Source organism: Nelumbo nucifera, chromosome 1 (assembly GCF_055504915.1).
Source record: "Nelumbo nucifera cultivar China Antique chromosome 1, China Antique-T2T, whole genome shotgun sequence".
Lineage (NCBI taxonomy): Eukaryota > Viridiplantae > Streptophyta > Magnoliopsida > Proteales > Nelumbonaceae > Nelumbo > Nelumbo nucifera.
In genome coordinates this window covers 21,157,213-21,181,316 of record NC_142649.1, presented here as the reverse complement: position 1 = coordinate 21,181,316, position 24,104 = coordinate 21,157,213, and the positions used below count along the sequence as shown (strand labels likewise).

Sequence of the window (24,104 nt, the reverse complement as noted above, 5' to 3'; positions counted from 1 at the left end):
GGATTGTTTTGTAGCAACGGGTTTTGGTGCTTCATTAACAGAAGTTATGGGCTTATGTCTTTAAACGATTCGGAAACGGAACCGTTCTGATCACCGTTCTGACAATAAAAATTAAAATATATATATATATATAAAATGGTCAAAAACCGTTGAGCGGGTTAACGGGCCAATAGTTTGACCACCCAGATCAACGAATCATTGACTGATTCAACAGTTTTTTGCCAGGGACCGGATTTGGGATAAAATGGAACCAGTTGCCTAGATGATTCCCAGGCTGATGGTTCAATCGTCCAGGTCAACGAAGGTTCAAAAACCATGCTTTGAAGTGTGGTTTTGTCAATATAGTTTTGGAAATTGACTCTAGTCTGTAGGGTCAGTTCAACTATATATGTAGTAGAGAAAATTGCATGTAGAAAATGATATTTGTTTTCTCATAAAGGATGCTATCACCTTGTCAAAGAATCTTTTTATTTGGTTTTTGGTTTTCTTTTGTTTAGCACACAAAGGTCTATTAGCGCATGGAGACTATATCCCTTTTTTATCCTCTATGGTTAATAGATATATGGTGACTCAAGATTAATATGAAGTCTTGATGATTAGTTTACTAAACATAGTTACATTTTGGATATGCTAGATGATTGAAGTTTTAAATCATCTAATTAATCTTACATCTTTTCAAATTAACAAGCAATTTTGAGCATTCATACTATAAGAGTATAGGACTATTATCTTCAGCTATGGTTAGTTTGATAGCCTAAGGTAAGATCCACATGGGCCTTTAATTTCACCCAATTTGAGTTGTTTCTAAATAGAAACTAATACTTGGTCCATGGGACCAAATTGAACGAATTTCATGAAACCCTTAGGCCCCATTTGGTATTGTCCATGCATATTTTTGTTCTTGAGGAACTTCTTGTTCTGGAACAATGACCCTGTTTCTTATTCCAAAGAAACAAGTGACTTGTTTCATAAATTGTTCATGAGGAACATATTTCTATTCTATAGAAATAGAAATGATGTTTGGATAGCCCTAATTCTTTAGATCAATTTACATAACATGTAAAACAAATAAAAGGGGATTGGATAGTTGAACTAACAAGATTAAAATGATCCATTTCCCCCCCAATTCTCATGTGTACCATATGCACATGTGTGTGTAAAATTTAAAAGACACGTTCAGAGCGCACTGTCACGGGGTGACATAATTAGGCGCTTGGCTAGAGGTTTTTTAGATGTCTCTTGAGGCTTCTAGCCAACTTTGTATGTTTTTGGGCTATTCTGAAGCGTTTTGGGGCATTTTAGAGTGTTCTCCATATGTCTAGAAAGGGTTGGATGCTGGTGGAACCCTCTGGAACCTTGTGGAACATTCTAGGTTTGTGTGGAATGCCCTAGGATAGTTTGAAGTAATCTAGACTTGCTCGGGAGTGTTCTTATACCTTATGGAATGGCATCCCCTAGAAGAGTGTAGAAGATAGATTGTTTTAGAGGTGCTTCTAGATGATGCCAAGTATACATAGTTTTAGAGGATGCTTTGAGTGGGTTAGTGTATAAATTGGGGTCTCCTCCCTCATTTGCAAATCATCCAGGGTTGTGAGAGCATTCTTTGAGTTATAAGCCTTATTCCATAGTGCAATACAATATTTTCCTCTTACATTACTTGATGTGCTCTTGTGCGCCTAGTATGTGTCATTAACACTTAAACAACTTAACAAGAATGATCTTGGACATACAGTTTAGTTGATTTGCTTGAAGGGCCAAGTGAGTGCAACATGACTTGGCCAATGAAAGCGATCGGGTCATGACAATACACATTCTCAAGCCATGGTTTCAAAGAAACACCAATTTTGTCATTTCTCTAGAACACGCCAAACACGTTTCTGTTCTATGGGGAAATCTGGAACACTAGAAATATTCCCATGGAATAATACCAAACAATGCCATTGGGTTTTCACTTTTAACGAAAAGCAAAGCCTTATTTCTTTATGAAAACCCAATAGAACTGATAACTTTATCCAAACAAGAGGAATAAAATTCAGTCATGTTATGATCAATTGGTCTTCTAATCTTGGTTAAAAAACAATTTTTTGGGTTAGAGTTGGGTCAGCCTTGATCAGGTTCTGTGGGCCATGTTAAGCCCGACATGCTAACATTTTTTCTCTTGGTAAAGACCTACTCACATTGCAACATTGAAATATTTATATATATGGGGTTATATGGAATGAGTGGCATGGGTAAGGGTGTTCACAGTTTGGTTAACTGAATCATGAGCTAATTTTTTATATCAATCTGGGAACCGAAGTCGAACCAAAATCTATCGGTTAACTAATTGATCAGTTTGGTTTTTAACCAATTCAGTCCATTTTCTCGATTTTTATATGTTTAATATATATTATAAAAGTATATAAATACTATAAACATATATAATATATTATATTATAAATAATTTAATATATATATATTAATATATATTAATATATATATAATATATATCAGTCGGTTTGGTTGACTGTCAGTTTTTCTTTTAGGTTAACTAACAACCTAGTACCACTTGTTTTTCAGAACACAAAACCAAAACTGAATCGATTGGTTTGATTAACCGGATTTTTTTCGACTTCCTTGATTTGGCTCAGTTTTTCGATTTTTTGTTGAGAACCCTAGGCATGGATTTGTTAGGGTGGGGTGTAACTCAAGGTTGGCCCAAATTAGCATTTTACACTATTTTGACTCGGGCCTTTAGGCCAAATTCATTCAAATTTTGGCAAAAGCCTAACCCAAACCTAATGGGTGCAACCATGCAACTTGGGCAGGGTGGAGGTCAACCCAAGCCTGATTCTAAAAGGTGCAAACCTTGGGTTCAGGCCTGGTTCAACCCAAGCTTAACCTAATACAACTTGGACCAGGCTCGGGCTTAATTGGATTTGGGCAAATTGGGCAGGTTTGAAAGAGTTTATGTACATACCATCTTTCATTGGGCTTCTTGGTCCAATTTAAGGGCAAAATAGATAAAATGTATGTATTTATTCGAATGGGCTCAGGTTAAATTGGGCCCGAATTGGATTAGGCCGGGTCCAGGATCAGTTCAACCCAAACCCAATCCAAATTTAAATTAGGCCCCAGTCTCCAGGCCCAGGACCAGCCCGAAAACTTAGGCCCAACATGTTCAAAAACTCAGAATAGATCAGGTCGGGCTTGGGTTCGACCCGCCCAATTGCACCTCTCTAATAAAACCCTAGAGTCCAAGGAATCCAACCTCATGTTTTCGTCTTCAAGAACAGAGTACCGACGGCCGACGGATTTTCCTTTTGATTCTTCAATTTCACTTTTTTGTTCATGTTTTCGTCTTTGATTTTGATTGAGAACGACGGCGACCGACAACGAACTCGGCATTCAAAAGCAGTGTTTACCCAAGTTTTCATCTTTGCTCAAGGCGACTACCCATGAATCCGATGACCCAAGGCAGCGGCGACCACCATTAAATCCGGCGACCCAATGCAGCGGCACCACCCTCTTTAAGTCTATCGGCCAAAATTCAGAGGGGCTTTATGTAGCATTGAACCAATTACCACCCTCTTGGGTCTGGCGACCAGAAGCAGCGACTTTACGCCTTCACCAGCGAGCGAACGGTAAATATATCTTCTGATTTAGGTTGAAATAATCCTTTTATTCAACTCAATAGAACCTTAATCCAAAATTCCGGACGTATTTAGGGTCAGTTACATGAATCTTTAGATCATTTCTTACAAGTTCAGTCCATGTCTTCTTTGGCTTTCGGCATGCACTTTTTGAGCCTTCTAGAGAAACTTTCCAAATTCCAAGTTCTTATTCAATTGCAGAGAAAAAATCCAGATAACAATTTAGGACTTTTTGCAAAATAAATGACCATAAACTATTTTGGGCTTTCACGGTCTTTCTCGAGGCCACCTGCTTCTTTACTGAAATAAGTTTTGAATTTTGCTGATCGTGATTTCTTTGTTGCTCCATCGAATTCATTCGAATTATCTAAAATTTTAAACCAGGGTTTCAGTAGTTAAGTGGTTTCCATTGAAAATAGCCAACATTGCTCTAAAGCCAATCCAGAAATCATTATGTAGACTTTTGGAGGAGAAATTCATCTCGTTGTTGCAGACATGTAAGGATCTAAAACACCTCCAGCAGATCCAAAACCAAATAATCATCCATGGTCTTGAACAAAATGAATACGTCCTGCCTAAAATTGTTGCAGCATGTGCAAAATGGAATAAGATGGGGTACGCCCGCCTGGTATTTGATCAAACTCCGGACCCAAATGCTATCCTCTGGAATGCGATGTTCAAGGGGTATGCAGAGAATAAATTCCATAGAGAGACATTGGTTCTATTTTGCCAGATGAAGAGTAAGGATGTCAAGCCAAATGCTTATACCTTCCCCTTTGTGATCAAATCATGCGGGAAGATCCTTGATTTGGGTGGAGAGGAAGTGCATTGCTGTGTAATTAAAAATGGGTTTGAAGCAAACTCATTTGTAGGGACTACATTGATTGATATGTATTCGGAAAGGGGTGCAATTCAGTTAGCTTATCAGGTGTTTTCTGAGATGGCCGCAAAGAATGTGGTTGCATGGACAGCAATTGTAAGAGGGTACATTATATATGGTGATGTTGGATCTGCACGCCTCCTCTTTGACCTGACACTTGAGCGTGATGTCATTCTCTGGAATACTATGATCTCAGGTTATATTGAATCCAAGAATCTAGTGGAAGCAAGACGACTCTTTGATGAGATGCCAAATCGAGATGTGATGTCTTGGAACACTATGTTGACTGGATATTTTAACAATGCAGACCTTGAGTCAGGTGAAGGGCTTTTTGAAGAAATGCCAAACAGAAACATATTCTCTTGGAATGGTTTGATTGGAGGTTATGCCCTCAATGGTCAGTTCTTCAAGGTTTTGAGTGCTTTCAAGAGGATGTTAATGGAGTCTGATGTTACACCTAATGATGCAACACTTGTGAGTGTTTTGTCTGCTTGTTCAAGGCTAGGGGCTCTAGATTTGGGTAAGTGGGTGCATGTCTATGCAGACAGCAATGGGTTTAAGGGGAATGTATATGTTGGCAACGGATTGATTGATATGTACGCAAAATGTGGGAGCATACAAAATGCTATCAGCGTGTTCAACAATATGGTTTCAAGAGATTTGATCACTTGGAACAGCTTTATTGGTGGGTTGGCTATGCACGGACATGGGATTGATGCTCTGAATGCTTTTGATCAGATGAAAAATGCTAGGGAAAGACCTGATGGAATCACCTTTGTTAGCATATTGTCGGCTTGCACACATATGGGTCTAGTTGAAAAAGCATTTCTGTATTTCCAATCCATGGTTGATGACTATTCCATCGTGCCTCAGATTGAACATTATGGATGCATGGTTGATCTTCTAGCTCGAGCTGGTTTGCTCAATGAGGCTATGGATTTCATAAATAAGGTGCCTATTAAAGCTGATGCTGTTATATGGAGTGCACTGCTTGGGGCTTGTCGGATATACAAAAATGTCCAATTGGCTGAGCTAGCTCTTGAACGGCTTATTGAGCTCGAGCCAAAGAACCCTACAAATTATGTGATGCTTTCAAATATATATGCGGATATTGGGAGGTGGGGAGATGTAGCTCGACTGAAAGTTGTTACAAGGGAGATGGGGGTTAGAAAATTACCAGGGTGTAGCTTGATTGAGGTCAATGATAATGTTACTGAATTTTACTCGTTAGATGAGAAGCATCCTCAGAGAGAGGAGATTTATGGGGCTTTGAGGGGATTGACAGAGCTATTAAAGCCATCCAATTATGACGTAGACCTAAAGGAATTTGAGGAGGTAACATGAAAAAAATAAAGAGATGCCATGAACAATGAAAGCAAAAACTACTCCCCAGCCTTGTTAACACATTGATTGAAAATTGAAAGCCTTTGGTTTATTTGGAAAAATAGAAATAATAAAGTTTTCAAGAATTCCGCGCTCCCTCCTCAGCTCCTACTTGATAAAGCTATTGCATTGGCTAAAGACTTTGTGGCCATTATTAATGAATTAAATGCTGTGTTGCTGATAAAAAAAGAATTCCTAGCTATTGGGAGGGACCTCTCTCTCCTTCGGGGTGAGTTGAAGAAGATAATTTGTATCCAATGGATCCCCTAGCTGAGAGTTTCATTAAAATAAACTTGGATGCATCCAAAAAAGACAATGGGGGATGTGCCATTAGGTGGGCTTGCTTGCAATCCTAGTGGCTGTGTGCTTAGTATTTTTTTCCAGGGCGGTTGGGTACTCAACAGTAAATGTTGCTGAGGCTTGGGCAGCTTTGGAAGCTCACAGGTTGGCGCATGCTTCAGGAGGGAAGCAGTAATCATTCAAGGTGACTCAAAGGTCATGGTGGACTGCCTGAAGAGAAGAGTAGATGAGTAGATCCACCATGAAATGTCAAGCCCATATGATTCCTGTTTTGAGATTAGCCGTTGTTTAGCCTAAATGTTTCGGTACTCCCATGTTCTTTGAGAGGTGAATGCTGCTGCTGATTGGTTGGCTGATGCGGGGCACAATGACCAGGCCTTTCATCCATTGGTTCAAATGGTTGTTTTGAGCTAGTTTTGTTGTAGTGATCCTTGGGGTCGGGCTAGTCCAGGCATGTGTAGTCCAGTTTCTTCTCCTTGATACCCAAAACAAAGTTTTTCTCCACATTTTTTACCGTATCAAGTTTTCTCATCCCTTGAATCTACAGATAATTAATGTTAAATTTATACAGCACTCCAGTTTTGTGTAGATAATCCTGACTTCTGAAATGACTATTCTCTTGTCTGCAATTTCCCTGTTTTGAATTATATGTTTACTAGCAGTGACCCATGTGATGCATGGGCTTTTTTTTAAATGTAATTTTAAGGAAAAAAATGAAGTAATAGTGATTTACTAAAGTTTTCTTTTCCTTTTTAGTTATTGAGCTTCAAACTTATTCCTTTTTATATAGCCAAAAAATGTGCTTAACATGAGATCAAGAACCAAGTTAAAAAACAATTTCAAAATTGAACTGATGAAGATAACCAAAGACTCACTTTAAGTGTTTTTTATTGTCGAACCAAAAGAATCGATGACACAAATTTTCATTAAATTAATAAAAGAATAGAGAAAACCTAATAACTCATGGGAAGGAGAAGTGGTTTCAGAAGAAAATTGGTTCACCCCATATACTAAAAGATATTCAAGAGGAATTTAATGGGGAGGGGAGATGTTTTACAAACATTGACTATCAAGGAGAGGGAGAGAGAGAGAGAGAGATGGTGTTATTAAATGAAGACCCATGAGGGTTTTAATTTTTCCTTGTTATATTTTTAATGATTCCATTTAAAAATAAACATGCACACGTGCAAGAAAGGAGAGTAGGAGAAGGCACATGTGATCTTATGGTGAGAAGACACCTCACCTCCCATCTTTCCTCTTTATCTTCATATATATATATATATATATACCAATTGGTCAGAAGTGTAGTTACGTATGATGATGATGAAGTAGAATATCAAGACTATGAAGGCCACATGTGTTGTCTACAGGTCTACAGCAGTCTTCTTTGTTTATGGGAACGATGGTTATTCCTTTAATGCAAGTATAGATGCCACCAAAGTGAAGAAACTTCATACTGTTATATTTGTCCATGACCAAACCATTTGAAATTTGGAATCAGATGGTTAATATTTAATCCGCTGAACTGTCAACAATTGTATGTCACTTTTATTTAATTTTTATTTTTTGAAAAAGGTAATTGTATATTAGTATAGATCAAAAGAAATTGATGTACGTGAGGGGATGTACATACTAACTACGTTACAAAAAACACTCCCCCATACAGGGTTCATGAAAGCAATGAATTGTTGCCGTACAAAAAGTCCATGTAAGCTCTTGATTTGGCAAGATTTATGTGTAAAAGAGCCACAATGTCCCTGGCTTCTAAGAGGTAATGTGCTACAGTGCTAGCATCAAGGCCCTCCCTGATTTCTGACATATGCCATTTTTGGCTTACCCCTAATGCTTCAGCTTGCAGCAAATTATTCTTATGGGTGCTGTTGATGATCTCCTGAAAAAATCCAGACTGATTGCCTTTACAACCTTAATTCAGGCCAAAATCAAGATCAGGAGGGATTGATTAATACTGATATCAAGATGAACACAGTTTGGTCCATGTTGATTGGGAGTTGAGGAAATGTTAGACATTGAGGGGGCGTTCTTTTTTGGATTTTGAGAAGGGGAAAGTTGGTCAATGGGATTTTGATTCCCATTGATCAAGAATCCCATGTTCTTTTTTTAGATTAACGTGAGAAATAGGAAATAAGTGATACCCATCTCCTAGGTGGGTAAGTAACTTTCCCATCAGGGGGAAGTTTCTAACATTTGAATGGAACAAAAATGCCCCTTTTAATAATGGATTTTTATGGTTAAAATGGTTATTTCCTTTTTTACTTGGGAAATAAAAGAACATAGGTAAATACACTTACGTGGGTAAGTGTTTCCCAGGAAAATTTACCTAGGTAATTGCATTCACCCGAGTAAATAACTTACCGAAAAGAGAGCGGGGCCTAAATGAAATAGAACTACAGTTTAACTTCAATAGCTAGTAATAGATCCATGCACAATGAAGTGATACTGTGACCAGATAGTTTCCCAAGCTAAACTCTTGGCATTTCTATCATAATGTAGCCAACAAATCCCGTCTTTCTTGAATAAATCCCCTCTTCGTGGATATTTTCCGCATTGCTGACATTATCCCATTGCACATTGCATGTGATTGATTATTTGCTTGATTTTGGTATTACAAATAAACCATTGTTTTAGTATTTTGGACATGGGTCTTCAAGCACAATTGTACATTACCTTTGCTAGGAGATCAGCAAGACCAAAATTATGATCACATATGGCTTTTAATTATCAGCTAGGATTACCTCCTTTGTGTTGGGAGAAACATTAAAACGAAGTTTCTTCCGACAATTGGTTTTCAAGTAAGTCAAGACAAACATTTATAAGATAAATAACCGTACAAAATAGTATGATGGGACAAATGCCCACACAGTGATGACCTGGCACTGTTTATCAAATAAAGGGAAACCATACCAAACACCTTATTAGAATTTAGACCTATTCATGGGCTAAGTAGCCCGATGGGTTGGCCCAGCTTGGCTTGTCTTAAATCAGGCTTGGACAATTTTAAGCCCGTGGGCTTGGACTTAGGCTTAGGCTCTAAAAACTAGGCCCGAAAACTCGGGCTTTTCCAAATAAGCCCGATCCAATAATATTACATATATAACAGGAATTTAATATATATTTTAGTAACACATAATATATTATATGATGATATAAAATTAATAGCAAAAAAAAGTATTATATATATATATATATATATTAAATGTATAAAATATTATATAATATATAATATATTATTAAGAATATATAATTAATATGTTATAAAATACCTATCAAAGTCGGGCTTCAGGCTTTATATAGGGTCAGGCTCGGGCTCAAGATCTAGGTATGGTTGGGTAGGGCTCGGGCTCAGGCCTAGTATTTTTTTGTTTATAAAGAGGCAAAGCCTGGCCTGACCCATGAACAAGTCTACATTTTATTAATAATTGGTTTTATTATGTGATTTGACCTAGTTGTACAAGGTAGGCTTAATGAAAGTTTTCACGACATGGAATGGATTGAACCAGTTTCAGAACTCAAAAGCTAGGTAAGGTTGGGCTGACATTTGGATTCACTTGCACCTTAATTCTGTAGAGGTTAGTAGGTGTAGTGCATTTTTGGGTGGGAGAATTTGGGCAAAGGTGTAGTAGGGGTATCAAATCTCCTATCAACAAAATATATTCAACACCCTACTAACATGATCTATCACCGCACATCCCATACATGGCGAGCCCCACTTTTATGTGTGGTGTCAAGATGATGTTGGTAGGTTGATGGAATGTGTTCCCTTTGGCAGGAGATCCCAACTCGCCCATGACTATATTATCTCTTGCTTTTAGACCCTTAGAAGGCAATCTTATGATTTCAGCCATGGATTTGGGGATTTAGTATAAAAGTTGGTATTCCAGTGCTTTTGGGCGTTCTAGATCATGGAAAGGGTCCAGTTGGTAATACTCTAGGTTATAATGGTAGCTTATAGTCAAGCTTGTGCTTATAATGTAAGAAGGGAGGATGACTCTTACATGCATTTAGGAAATAAGCCCCAACTAGCGAGGGCATGATGATAAATTCGAAGGAAAAAACTGGAAATGTAGGAATTAATAGAGAAATTGCATGTCAGGAACCACATTGGATGATTAAGCATGGATAGAAAAAGTAGTTTAAGGTGTGATACATAAGCCAGAAAGCAAAAAAAACAAAGCAATAGTTATGAAGTTCATAAAGATGTTGTTAGGTGCTTAATAACTGCATATGTGTTATCATGAAGGTGACAACGCTTCAGTGAAAGCTGATTCATTTGTAAGTGTTGAAGCAAAGAGGGAGTTTTTAAAGAATGTTCTTGCCCCATTTATTTGATGAGCTAGTCTCTCCAACGTGAACTTGCCCAATGCCTGGAAAAGGAAAATTCCATGTAAATTGTGGGCAATATTGTCAAAGTGTGTTTGTTGTCACACTGAATTTTAATATTCTTTCATGGAAGGAAGGTTGCGCTTGTTGGGCAAGTTTGATTATTGTTCAAATATGAAATATAATGAACAAAATAATTGTATGGTTGCAAGAATCAGACTAAAAATTCTTAGACTGGTGTGATTGTACCATGAATTGATTAGTGGCAAAAGCGGTCTCTGACATGTCGAAACCCTAGGGAAAAGTTTAAGTGAAAGTAAGTTCAATAAAATGATAAAACAAAAACTATGTCCTTAAAATATATACATATATTTTAATATTTAGACATGAAAAAAAGGAAAAAGCTCAAATAATATTTTCAAATATAAAATACACTAAAACACAAAAATTACAAAAAATATAAAAAATTATAGAAATTGCACACAAAATAAAAAGTTATTTTCAAATTATAGAAACTATAGAAATTGAAAAATAAAATCAGAAAATAAAAGTTGTAGAAAAACACCAAAAATTATAGAAAAACACAGAAATTGCAAATAAATAAAAAAATACAAGAAATTTTATAGATGGTAGAAAATAAAAAAATGTAAAAAAACAGAAATTATAAAAAATAGTAGAAATTATAACAAAACACTAAAAATGTAAAAAAAAAGAAAAAAAGAAAAATGGAAAATGAAAAAGACCCTTTTCCTCTAACTCGCCATGCAAGGGTGATTTGGCCGTAAAAATTGTTACTTATTCTGACATGGACACCTCTGTTAAGAAACATTAACGGTGCACTAACAGAAGGTGAGTTTTGAAAATAAAAATTTACTAACTTGGTAAGTTTTAGATGTTTTGAAAAGTTGTAGTGAGTTTAAGAGAAATAGTAAAAACTCATGGTGAGTTTTTGACAATTTCCCTTAAAGAAGGCTATTTTGAGCTATAATTCAGTGTGTTACATGCAAACCAAAATCTCCTATAGACCTGCTTCATATCAGTAATACCAACCCACATTTAAATGGACTTAACTTCAAAATGTAGACAAGATGTAAAGATAAAAGTATATAGGAAAGATAATTAACATCAATTTAATCAAAATCTCTATCTGAATATTGTATGCTGCAAGAAATATAAGACCAAACCACTAGAGAAAATTATGGTTTTGATCAAAAAATTCAAAATGCATGGCAATTATTGTCTCAGTTCTTGAAAAATAAAAGAAAAACACCAAGTAATAAATAATGCATTTTATGTGTTTTTTGTTTTAAGAAAAACAACGTTTCTCCAACCATGTTGGACAATGCCTCGTAAAGTTGGTAAACAAATGGAAAAGCATATGGGCAAACATGAATACACTCTCTGAATGCATGCCCAAATACAAAATGAAATTAAATCTCTGAAAAAGAGTCCCTTAGACTACCTAAAAAAATATATGGTAAGATGTTTCACTGGTGAATTCCATTGCTGTATATGTCCATAATCAATGGAATTTTCTTCAGCATTCTAGTTTGAATTTCCCAAGTGATGATCTAAGTTCTGGATGAGGGTCACATCAAGTGCCCATGAAAGGGATTTATTTACTTATTTTTATAAAAGGCCCATGGAAGTAATGCCACTAAAATGGAGAGAGTCAAGGACTTTGAGTTCTATATTAAACCTCTTATTATTTGGACTCAAAGAACTGCCAGCTTATTAGCTCATTCACTAGTCAGATAAGGAGTTCCCATGGATAATTTATTCAGGAATATTCCTTAGCAGAATTTGGATTCATTTATACACATTTATATAGGGGAGTCAAACCGGATTCAGCTGCATCATTTACTATTGGACATTGTATCTTAAATATGCAAATACATCAAGGGAAGTCAGGGTTACTCTAGCGCCGGCAGAGGTACTTGTACTACTCTCATCAAAGGTTAGGATCCATCACTATTTTCTGCCAAGGCAATCATGGGCATGTCTCGGTGAATTTCTTCTGATATAGGGAAGTCAAAAGCAGACGAGAAGGTTGCCAATAGGTCGGCGGTGGCTTGACACTTAACAGCTTTGGGTTGTGTATATTCTATATCGTACTCATTAAGTTGCATCATCCATTTCACGAGTCTACCAAATAGGGGAGGTTTATCCATGAAAAACTTGATCGGGTCACTTCGTGCGATGAGACACCCCTTTTGCCCCATAATATAATGCCTAAACTTCTATGTGGCGAAGACCAAAGCTACACATTGTTGTTCCATGTGGGAATAGTTCTTTTCTGCCGCTTTGAGGGTTCTACTGGCATAGTAAATGGGAATTTCTAATTTACTCTCATCTTCTTGCGCTAACAGGCACCCTATGGCCTCCATCCACGTTGCGATATACATCCTGAACTCCTATCCATCTTTGGGCGATGACATTGCAGGTGCCTTGGCCAACGCTTGTTTCAACCGCTCGAAAGTGTCTTAGTGCTCTAGGGCCCATTTGAAATCAGTAGCCTTCTTGACCAACTTCATTAATGGTAGAGCCACATGTGCAAGGCCAGGAATGAATCTCCTTAGATAGGAGACTTTCCCAAGGAAGGTCTTCAATTGGGACTGATTTATTGGTGGTGGAAAGTCTAGGATAGCTCTGACTTTGTGCTCATCCAGGTGTATCCCAGCTTGGTCTACTTTGTAACCTAAGAATTTGCCTAATTGTACTCCGAATGCACATTTCAATGGGTTCAACCTCAGTTTGAATTCCCTGCATTTGATAAAGATTCTCCTCAAGACTTCGGGGTGTTCCTCTTTCTTCTTAGCCTTGACCACTATGTCGTCCACATAGCAGTCTATTTCCTTGTGAATCATATCATGGAAGATGCTAGTCATTTCCCTCTAGTATGTGGCCCCAACATTCTTTAACCCGAAAGGCATCATCTTGTAGTAGAAATTTCCTATGGGTGTCCTGAAGGCTGTGTGAGGTGCATCCTTGGGGTCCATAAAGATTTGGTTATACCCACTATAAGCGTCTAGGAAGGAGAAGAGTTTGTGCCCCACCGTTGAATCTATCAGGACTTCCATATTAGGGAGAGAGAACTCGTCCTTGGGGCAAACCTTATTCAAGTCTTTAAAATCGACACAACATCTGCGATAAGGCAAGGGTTAGTATCTGGGTATCATGCCACCGTTAGGGGTCAAGTAGGGAATACAAACCTTAGTTGCCCGTTCTTCCTCTTTACTAGGACCACGTTGGCTAGCCACTACGAGTGCACTATGGGCTTGATAAAACCTACTTTCAGAAGCCGCTCTATTTCCTCCTTAATCTTCAGCGTCACTTCTATCTTAAAGACTCTTTGCGGTTGTTTTACATGCCGAAACTTTGGGTCGATGCAAAGAGAGTGGCAGACTAGCTCTAGGTCGAGTCCTGGCATCTGGTCGTATGACCAGGCAAACACGTCCTGAAACTCTGTGAGGAAAACACACATTAGGCTGGTTCTAGGTTCCAAGGTCTTTTGTGATAAGGTGCTCATTTTACCTTTTAGGAGTGTGGTTAGTTTCTCTCTATCATTTGCTGATAGCCTGGCAGATATGTACAAGGGTTTCTTGTCGGATCCGTCAGCCGCTAAGTTGATTTCTTCTAATGGATCTTCGACCGTGTCAATGGAGTTTGTCATGCACTTTGGGGATGCCCTAACTTCATCGCAATATTCTAGTGTGTCCTCTTTCAGTTCCTGGGGTTGTTTAATTGTTATTTGTCTGAGTCTTAGGTGTTTTATATTTCATATGTAGTTTGAATATTGTACCTTTGCGCTTAGTTCGGTGGTCGGTGTATCGCTTGATGGCATAATCATAGCGATATCGCTTTGTGGTGTGGTGAAATAGCATTGGTTGAAACATTACTCAGAATCTTCGGTTAGACGAAAAATGCGGGTATGTTTTATAGATTTTCTTGAAAAGAAAAGTAAAAGACAATTTTTTTCTCTTGATACATAGTGTGATCAGGGCATATCTAGGTAATTATATATATATATATATATATATATATATATATATATATAAAAAAAAAAAAAATAATGCTCATACCTTGAGGATAGCTTTCTTAGTCATGGGGAGTCCATCATCTCCCGTCGTTCGCATGCATCTACTCCTCTTCCGCCGCTGTGATGTCCCCACGGGCTCATCTTCAAGCAAATGTGGCAGCTTTTCCCCTTCCGCTTTGGCCACCCTGGTCTCACCGTCTTCTACTAGCTCCATGAACTAGACAACATCTTGAAGATGTGTTTCGGACTTATAGAATGGGGCCCTGATAGTCAGAATCCTTATTGACCTCCCTCGATATCTAGCTTTTATGCATTGATGATATGTTGAAGGAATGAGAGCTAGGTCATGTATCAGCGATCATCCCAGGAGCGTGTGATAAGAGGTCTTCCCCCGAACTATTTGAAATTCTTGCACTACGCTGAATGGCCCGACCGCGACTTGTAGTTCTATGGATCCTTCAGTAATCGAGGGGTTACCATTGAAATCTGTTACTTCTAACGGCAGCCCCTTGATGTCTTCCTTCCGAATACCCATCAATTCTAGTGTGTGGACCGGGATGAGGTTCACGGAACTTCCGAGGTCAACCATTGATCTCCGAATGTCGTACCCCCTATCTTCGCCATAATGTACAAAGGCCGGTTATGTAGGGGATCGGCTGCTAGTATGTCATCTATTGTGAACTCGACACTGCCACAATCATGGTTGTAAGGCTGTAATGGATACTAGAAAACTTCCGCCAATGCTCTAATGGCCAATTTCCACATTGCCGTGTTGGCCCCTTGTTTGGCAAAGAATTGTTGCAACTCCTCATTTGGTGTTGCCCGATCGTCCTGGCCACATTAACACTACCTCCTCGAGCATGTACCGACAGGGGATCAATTTCCACCTAGGCTGGCTCTTTCATCATGAACTGGTCCAATTTCACTTTCTATGCAAAAATCCTCCTGAGGCTGAAGCAATCCATCAATTCATGATGTGGTGTTTGATGGTAATGCCACCACCTATCGCTATGTTTGTCCTTCTTCGGATCTACTCCCGGAGGTGGCGGTGGCAAGCTGATGACTATCTTCCACCAACTTATTCATAATCATAATAACTTCTTTGGTGTAGGGAAAAGGGGGAGGTGTTGGTGCATCTCTCCTCCCCTAAGCGCTTCCTCTTTGGTACTGTCTTGGCTTGGCTCCTCCATTACTTCTCAGTCTTCTGTCGACCGCATAAGCCTCCTCCCTGTTGTATGGAGTCGCACCTTTGGCGGTTCACGCCATCCTTTCTGCGCATTTCTAGAGTTGGCTAAAAGTTTCTGCTTTGACATTTTCAATGTCGATCCCATACGCAGGGCGCATACCCTGAACGCATTGTTCAGTGAAGCTCTTCTTAGTAGCATGCTCGTCAAAAACATAATGGGTAAGTTTTTGGAATCTGAGCACGTAAGCGAGAAGATCCTCCCCCAACCCTTGTTCTATATTCTACAAGTCTTCCATCATCAGCTTCCTTTCTAGGGTGAACCATTTAGATAGGAACCTTTTGGCTAACTCACCCCACGAGTCGATGCTTCTGGCTGTGAGGCTCACAAACCACGTGTACGCTGGTCCGGTCAGCGACTTTGAGAAATCACATACTTTGAGGTCTCCATCGAGAGCATAGGGACCGAGGGAATCCTCAAACTTGTTGATATGCTCTTGTGAGCTGCCCCTCTGCCCGTCATTTTGTGCCCACTACTGGGGAGAGGCATACCTGGTGGATAAGGCTTATATAGGATGCGGTCGGAATAAGGCTTCTGTAGGACCGCTGAATCTTGGGTCCAGTTGCGGCTTTCAACCACTAGTCCCTAGACATACTCTTTCAACTCGTCTTTGCTAAGAGGAATTTCTAACACTAGATCGGTGCTGGGGAAACTACATGTCTAACAAACGGGTACAGAGCCTGTCTAAGATAGGGGTATGTTGGCCCTGTGGTGTTGCTCCAAGATAACAGGGAAAGAAGGGATGGTATTAGAGTCATGATGACCGTGGTTGAAATTGGAGTTTGGGACACTCGTAATGGTGGCGCAGGTGTCTGTTCGGCCTGGGCAGATCGACCAAGCAAGATCTGGAGGGTGCTCCTCGTTTCCTCCATGCTTTGCTCGATCTTCTTGAAACATTCCTCGAAGAGCAGAAGGGAAGCCTCAAACCATAGACCTTATTCAACAAGATCTCAATGTCGGCCTAGATGGGTGTCTCCATTTCGGGTTGGTTCTCCGCTGCGATGTTGGTGTCATCTGGAATGTCACCCTGCTCTTCGAGAATGGTGGAGAGGTTGATTCTTCTTGAGGCCATCTTTTGTAATCCAAGACGGAAACAGAGATTCTATTGTGGGAGCCGGATGTTAGGCTAGGTTGGAGGATGATCTCTTTGAAAGATGAAAGAGTACCTTCAAGGAGAGTCAACAAAAGAACTCTCTCTCTCTGATACAAGGATTAGGGAAAAGGGTGTTTAGGCAAACGGTTGAGGTTTGAAAGTCTCAATGAGGGAAAATGCTTCGGACTCTATGATCTCTAACGTGAGGGGGATCTTTTATTTATCAAGAAGATCCCAAGATCCTAAAAGGTAGGAGATAAGGATCTCCGCTCCATATCGGGAAAGGGAGCATATTTCTCGCTAGCAATCATTGGATGCTTCACTAGGGTTTCACCACGTGTATCATGAGGATCTTTCCGATGATTGGCTTTCCTTATCCTTGAGATTCCTCATTACTCATGTGTGCTACTACCTTTTTTGCGCAACGTGTATAATCCAACAAGACATCGATGATGTCGCCACTCGGCGAGCGGTGTTTTGCTAATCCCTCGTGGTGTCCCGCTACATTTTTTGCTATCATAGGTTCCTCATGTCTCTGAGTGTGCACGGGCCTCGCTATGGGTTCGGCCTAAGTATCTCCCGGCCCAGGTCGCAAGTGGGCTTGTGGGTTGAGGGTTCGTCGCACGCTTTAGCTGGTGTAGCCTCACCACTCATTCAGGTAATCTTGGGGTTCCCGAATGGGTTTGACTATGGTTTCTTTGGGTTCGGGCGCCGACTGGACTTTGATGAATAGCAGGTTTATCACGATTCCACAATACGTATTGCGAGTTCATTACAGGGTTGATGGTGTGTTGTGGGTTCATCGCAACGTAAGAATTGGTTATGGGTTGTTTGTATGCAACTTTGTGATGCTGATTTTGATGTTTGATATTCTTTGAGGACCCAAATGAGCTATACATACCTACAACATGAAAACGGTTCAAAAAAGAGACCTGAGTATCTCATCAAAAGCATGTATAAAGAAAATTAACAAATTAATCCTGCTTCAAGGAAAACATTGAAGTGGTTCAAGAACTCCAAAAGGGATGAATAAAGAAATCCAGAAGGTTTATAACCACTGGAGTACAATCGTTTTTACCATAGTTAATTTCTCTTTTGGAAAGCCCTAATAATACAACCATTTTTTGTTTTCTTCTCAGGTAGCTTAACCAGATCTTTAGAATTAGGCTTAGGCCTGTTAAGTCTCCAAAGAAGTTACACCAAATGATAGGGATCAAGCATAAGAAGTAAAATAGCAATTCAAAATCCCTAACTTGGCGGTATGATAAAAAAAGACTCGACAAAATATTAAAGAGAAATAATACTAAAGAAATATGAAAACTCTTATTACAACAAAGGCACATTAAGAAAGAAAACAAGAAAAATAATACTAAAGAATAACCTAACCTCTTTGGGGATGGAAAGAAGACTTGAAGTTAATGGTTAGAAGCTGAAAACAAGAACAAAAACAATGATAAGAACATAAAGAATAAGGCTAATAAACAAAGAAGATAAAGAATCAACTACCTGGTGGATGCAAAGTAGGCGAATGGTAGGTAGAAGACACCCAAAGATACATAGCATGAGGTGGGGTGGGGCCTCTATGTAACGCAACCACTCAAGAAATCTAAAGTTTTGTCACTCTTGTAGTTGGGAGTTGACGGGTCGAGTGAAGAGCTGATGCATCCGCCTCCAGCTGCAAATGAAAAGCTTCACGCCTCCACCTTTAGACTTCATAGGAAAGAAGTCAACAAAGAGAATTTTGATTTGATAAGGAAAAGTACGACCAGATCAGAATCCCGAGTCTGAGAGATCGATGATGTGCAGTGCTGGTGTAGAAACAGAACGATAATGGTGCAAAGTAAGGCAGAGTCACCTTCTTCCCATTTGGAAGATTGTAATCTCGAGTATGAGAGATCGATGATGTGCAGAATGATGATGTTCTTTGTAGAAATAGTCGCCTTCTGTTGATCAAAAAGAAACAACCGCCTGTCTTCAGTCGAGTCTGAGATGATGATGTTAAAAACCGCCATTGAGAAGATGTGAATGAATTGTGCTCTGAAGACACATTTAATGTGCTCAGAAGGCACTGCATCGCTGCTTCAGCCAAGTAGTGCCATCCTGTCTTCATCCAAGTAGCCGAGTAGCCGAGTCTTAGAAGCCACATTAAATGTGCTTCTTTAGTCGAGTAGCCGCTTTTTTTAGCACATTAAATGCACTTGAGTAACCGCCATTAAATGTGTTGTGTGAGTAGCCGAGTCTCAGAAGGCACATTAAATGCGCTTCTTTAACCGCTGCCAATCCACTGCTGCTTGAGTACAGGATTCGAATCCATTAAATGCGCTCAGAAGGCACATTAAATGTGCTCAGAAAGCACAAGATTCTTTAACACGTTTAAGAATTTGAATCACAGGATTTGAATCACCAATCCATTAACACGTCACAAAGAAACAACACAAACTTAATACACAGAAACAATACACCCATACACGTGTGAGTTCCGCACATGTAGATGCTTGTTACCAACACCACAAGCGGCCACGTCTGCTCTCCTTGTGCCTCCTTGCACTTTAAGTATATATACATGATGTGGAAAGAGTAGTTGAGGATTGACCTGCTTGAAGATGTCACTCTATAGGTTGCAAAAGTGGTTAAATCTCCCGAGGCATTTTTGGTCCAAACTAAAAAATCTTCTATATGCAATATATCTTCTAGGAGGCGAATCTGTTTAATATAGACCTGGCAATTGGGTTGGGTGGGTCGGGTTGGGTTAAGACACGGGTTGATTTTGGGTCGGGTTGAATTTTGGGTTGGGTTGCCAAATGCAAGACCCTAACCCTAAAATTCCAAATATAAAAATAAAAAACTTGAACATTTAACAATTCAAAGAGTAAACAATAAAGAGTAAAGACTAAATAGTAAAAATTAAAGAGTGAAAACTTCTAACAATGAATAAATAGTCCCAATTAGACCTAACAATCGAGTCAATGGGTTCACCCATGACCCAACCCAATTTTTTCCGAGTCGGGTCGAGTCGGGTCATTCTCAAATTCAGATAGTTCAATATGAGACCCTAACCCTATTTTTTCAGATTGGGTTGTATCGGGTTCGCGGGTTGGATCAACTTTTTGCCAGGTCTAGTTTAATAGCATCGATTTTGCTCGCTGTTTAATATTGTTCCAATACATCATCCCTCCATTCATGACTCATGAGTATGAGTATCTATTAGGTAAGCAACCCTAGTACATTGGACATTATAAGCCTACATCACATCCACAATTTTATTTGAAAAGCTTGATATTCATGGATCTGACTATGTATCAATTCTCCATGCTTATTACCCATAGTGCCCCTATACGCAGATCACGTCGACATTGAGCCATGTTGCGCTATACCAATGAAGTGCTTTTCTTATATTTTACAACCTAGAATGTATTGCCTAAGCTGAGATATTTGGCCCAAAAAGCATGTGATTTTAAGTATTGATACATAGAAATGTATCGATACTTTGAACCTTGCGTATAAATATTAATTTTTTGATGAACAATTATTGAACACCAATCTTATATATTTATATCTATATAAACATATTAAGTTGAAATGTGTACGTAAGAAGGCCTAAGGATGAGGGAAATGGAATTTAATAGTATTTTTTGCCTTTTTTCATAGAAATTAAAAGAATGACACTCTCTACCAACTCTCTCTCTTGCTTTTTTTTTCTTTCAAATTACAAGAATGCCACTTGTTAACACCCAATTTTTGCTCGGTTCCTTGACCCTACATCTTTGTACTCCCCTTTTGCACTCCAAAAACTTAAGACACAACCAGATCAACTTGAGACTTTCCAAACCCGAAGAAACCCTCCTTTGACACAATCCACATGACAAACAAGAACCTTGATCAGACATCATCCCCAGACTTGAAAAACTATAACTTAGTTACACATCAATTTTCATGACTAAACTTTAAAGATCCATCGTTCATCACACCAACTTCCTTTCTAACGACCCCGATCTATGCGATATCCAAATTCTAACTCCTGCAAAATCAAATCCCATATATCCATCACCCCAAGACCACTAGGAAATAATCAACTAGTGAGTCCCACCACGAATCTTCAACAATCAATCGCAAAAACATCAAGATCCCATTCAAATGGCCCTGAACGATTACCAAGATCGACCATATATTTCTCAGATCAAAACCATCCACTTGACTCCTCACCATGCCTACCTACCAAATTGTAACTCAAAATTCTCTCATTTAACCCCCCAACAAGCGAAGATCCTATTCTAATAAATCTCATTAATTAGAGCCTACCATCCATCATCCCAACTGCACATGACAAATCAGACCTTACCTCTGTGTTTGGAGACCCAAAAAAAACTAGCGTGTCAAATCTCACGGTGAAATACCTCCATTTGACTATTGAAAAAGTAAGATTCTATTTTGAACCCTCTCGTTGATTGGAAAACCATAAGCTAAGACAATGATCTGAACTAAATCAACCAATTTACACCTCTGATCAAAGATCCATCACTTCCATTAGATTCAAAAATCCTAGGATGCCAAATTTCATTACCAAACTCATTCATTTGACCGTTAAACTAGAAAGTTACCATTTCGACGAACCAGATTAAATTGCCGCATCATCTAGCCCAACTTGAAGCCCTTAAAAGGGTGATGGCTAATGTCAAACCCAATCTTGACCCATTAGAACACCTAGGCCAATCAAACAAAGCCTAATAAACCCAAAAAGCTCAAAATACCAAACAGACCCTTACTTAAGACCAAGAAAAGACAAAATAACTTTAAAAAGTTCATCAAATTTACATTTTCTTCCACTGTCAGTTCCAAATACGGGGCTGCAATGTCTGGCACGCCCCAAGCACCCATTGGACGCACAAAAACCCGTGAAAAGTACACCCAAATCGAAAAAAGAGTTTCACTAAACAAGAAAGCTTGACTGTGCACTTATTTCTTTGAAGAATCTTTGTCTATTTTAGTGAAAGAATTATCCTTAGTCACAAACACTGTATCTGAGCAAATTTCAGACCCACTTCCCTCCATTTTCTCTATATATAGAGGCCTAGTTGGAGCTCCAAAGGGGGGGGCTGAAGGGAAAAAAACCCAAGGGGGATCCGAGGGGAAAAAAAGAGAAAGAAAAAGGAAGGAAACCCAAGAGAGGCTCCTAGAGAGAAAGAGAGAGAGGTTGTTGCCTCTTGTTCACCCAAAATCCAGAGGTGCTCTGAACATCAGATTCTAAACTCGTCTCCTCCACCTTCAAGCAGAGGTTGTTGTAACCAGAAACACTCCCTAGCTCTAGAACCTATCTAAACTTCATTCTGTCACATCCCTAGCTGATGGAAAACTCCTGTCAATTTCTTCTTGAAATGTTTTTTCTGGGTTGCAAGGTTCTGAAATGTTGGAGAACCATCGTTTTCAATTTCTTCTTGACTGAGAGTAGAGGTAGAGAGGCGAGGGTCTTAGGGAAATCAATACCTAAGACGCGATAACATCACCTCAAAATCGGTCTTAGGAGGAGTTGAAAGCATGTTCCTCCAAATTTAAGAAATTTTTGCAACCATTTTTGTTTTTCTTCGAAAGAAGTTGAGCCTGAATAACTCTCGTATCGGGTTGCTAAAGCAGCTTGGAGAGAGGGTGCCTAATACCTTCCCTCTCCCAATCCTTGGGACCTAATATCTCTTGGTTGTGTGCCTCTCCCATGGAAAACGGAGTCACTATCAAAGACCTAAATCGAGTTTTCAAATTTGAAAATGAGGGTCCATTTCCTCTAAAAAATGGGTGGCAACTCCAACTCTTTTAGCCGGCCATGAGCTTTCCGGAGCTCACAACACTCTCTCTCCTACCAAATCTCTACTTCTCTTTTTCTTACAAAATACAAGAATACCATCTCTATCTCCTTATAAATTACAAGAAGGCCACTCTCTCTCCAACTGAGGGAGACCTCAGCTCAGCATCTCGGCTACTAGGGGACCTACTATCAAAGGTAGTCGAGTTCGAGCCGAGTCAAGCCAAGCTCGAACTTCTAAGCTCAAGCTCAAGTCTCTAATTCAAATTGAGCTCGAACTAGACGACACCTCAACCATTGAGAGAAACCTCGGCTCAGCACAGTAGAAACCGCTATCTGCTTATTCGGTCAAGCTTCTTGTGAAAGGAAGAGGAGGAAGTTGTAGATTTCAGCAATAAAAAGAGAAAAGGGAAAAAGGAGAAGAAGGTCAAGTAGGATTGTGTATCATAACCCTAGCCGCCAGCCCCTCATTCTATTTATATTTAACTTAAATATGAGATATTACAAAGATGCCCTTAGTAGGGCGGCAACTCAAACTAAATAGTTACAACCCTTTTAAAAATAAAAACTAATGGGCCCAAGGCCCAACTTCTTAATTTAAAAGAAAATAAACTAAACACAAACCGGCCCCATTCAACAACACAAATCGGTGGCCCCATTCAACAACACAAATCGGTGGCCCCACTCAACAAGCACCTCGGTTACTGAGGGAGATTTCGGTTCAACACCTCGACAACTAAAGGAGACCTCAGCTCGGCACGTTGTCAACTAAGGGAGACATTAGGTCGACACCTCGCCTACTAGGAAAACCAGGAAACCTTAGCTCAACACTTCAGCAACTGAGGGAGACCTCGATTTGGCACCTCTACAATTGAGGGAGACCTCAGCTCGGCACCTCGGCTGCTTGAGAGACATGCAATCAAAACTGCCCATAGGAAGAAGGAAGAGAAGAGAGATCAGTCTTTAGAGGGGTTGCCACCATCGTCATCCAGAGGAAAAAGAGAGAGAGAAAGATCGAACTTCGAGTTACTGCCGTTGCCGCCCAGAGGAAGAAGAGAGAGGGAGAGAAATCAGACTTCAAATGAGTTGCTGTCACCGTCGCTTAGAGGAAGAAGAGATAGAAAGAAAGATCGGACTTTAGAGGGGGGTTTCCGCCGTCGTTGCCCAAAGGAAGAAGAGAGAGAGAAAGATCGGACTTCAGAGGGGTTGCCGCCATCACCGTCGCCTAGAGGAAGAAGAGAGAGAAAGATTGGGCTTCCGCCACCATCGCCCAGAGGAAGAAGAGAGAGAGAGAAAGGTTGGACTTTCGCTGTTGTCACCTCAATTCGCTCATACCACTTCGGTTGTTGCCACTACCGCCTCACTCGTTCTCTACTTCTCAGAGCACCCCCACTGTTGTTGAAG

General features: G+C 39.6%; 1 protein-coding gene across 4 annotated transcripts; it reads left to right on the top strand.

Moving 5' to 3' along the window:
• Nucleotides 1-2,919: 2,919 nt before the first annotated feature.
• LOC104605826 (Tetratricopeptide repeat (TPR)-like superfamily protein) lies at nucleotides 2,920-7,855 on the top strand. 4 transcript variants are annotated; one of them, XR_016085834.1, is made up of 2 exons: nucleotides 2,920-3,623; nucleotides 7,566-7,855. XR_016085834.1 is itself a non-coding variant. In XM_088904217.1 (2 exons), exon 2 carries the CDS (start codon nucleotides 4,243-4,245, stop codon nucleotides 5,854-5,856), a length of 1,614 nt encoding a protein of 537 aa, XP_088760343.1. In that variant the 5' UTR covers nucleotides 3,239-3,623; nucleotides 4,223-4,242; the 3' UTR covers nucleotides 5,857-6,947. The 4 variants fall into 4 exon arrangements, 3 of the variants coding, with proteins under 3 accessions (XP_088760343.1, XP_088760317.1, XP_010269045.1); XM_088904217.1 differs by lacking the exon at nucleotides 7,566-7,855 and adding an exon at nucleotides 4,223-6,947 and having other exon boundaries at nucleotides 3,239-3,623; XM_088904191.1 differs by lacking the exon at nucleotides 7,566-7,855 and adding an exon at nucleotides 4,092-6,947 and having other exon boundaries at nucleotides 3,239-3,623.
• Nucleotides 7,856-24,104: the final 16,249 nt, after the last annotated feature.

What these genes read in the sequence shown, in the direction of transcription:
- LOC104605826 (XM_088904217.1), top strand. Translation starts at nt 4,243, where the DNA reads ATGGGGTACGCCCGCCTGGTATTTGATCAAACTCCGGACCCAAATGCT.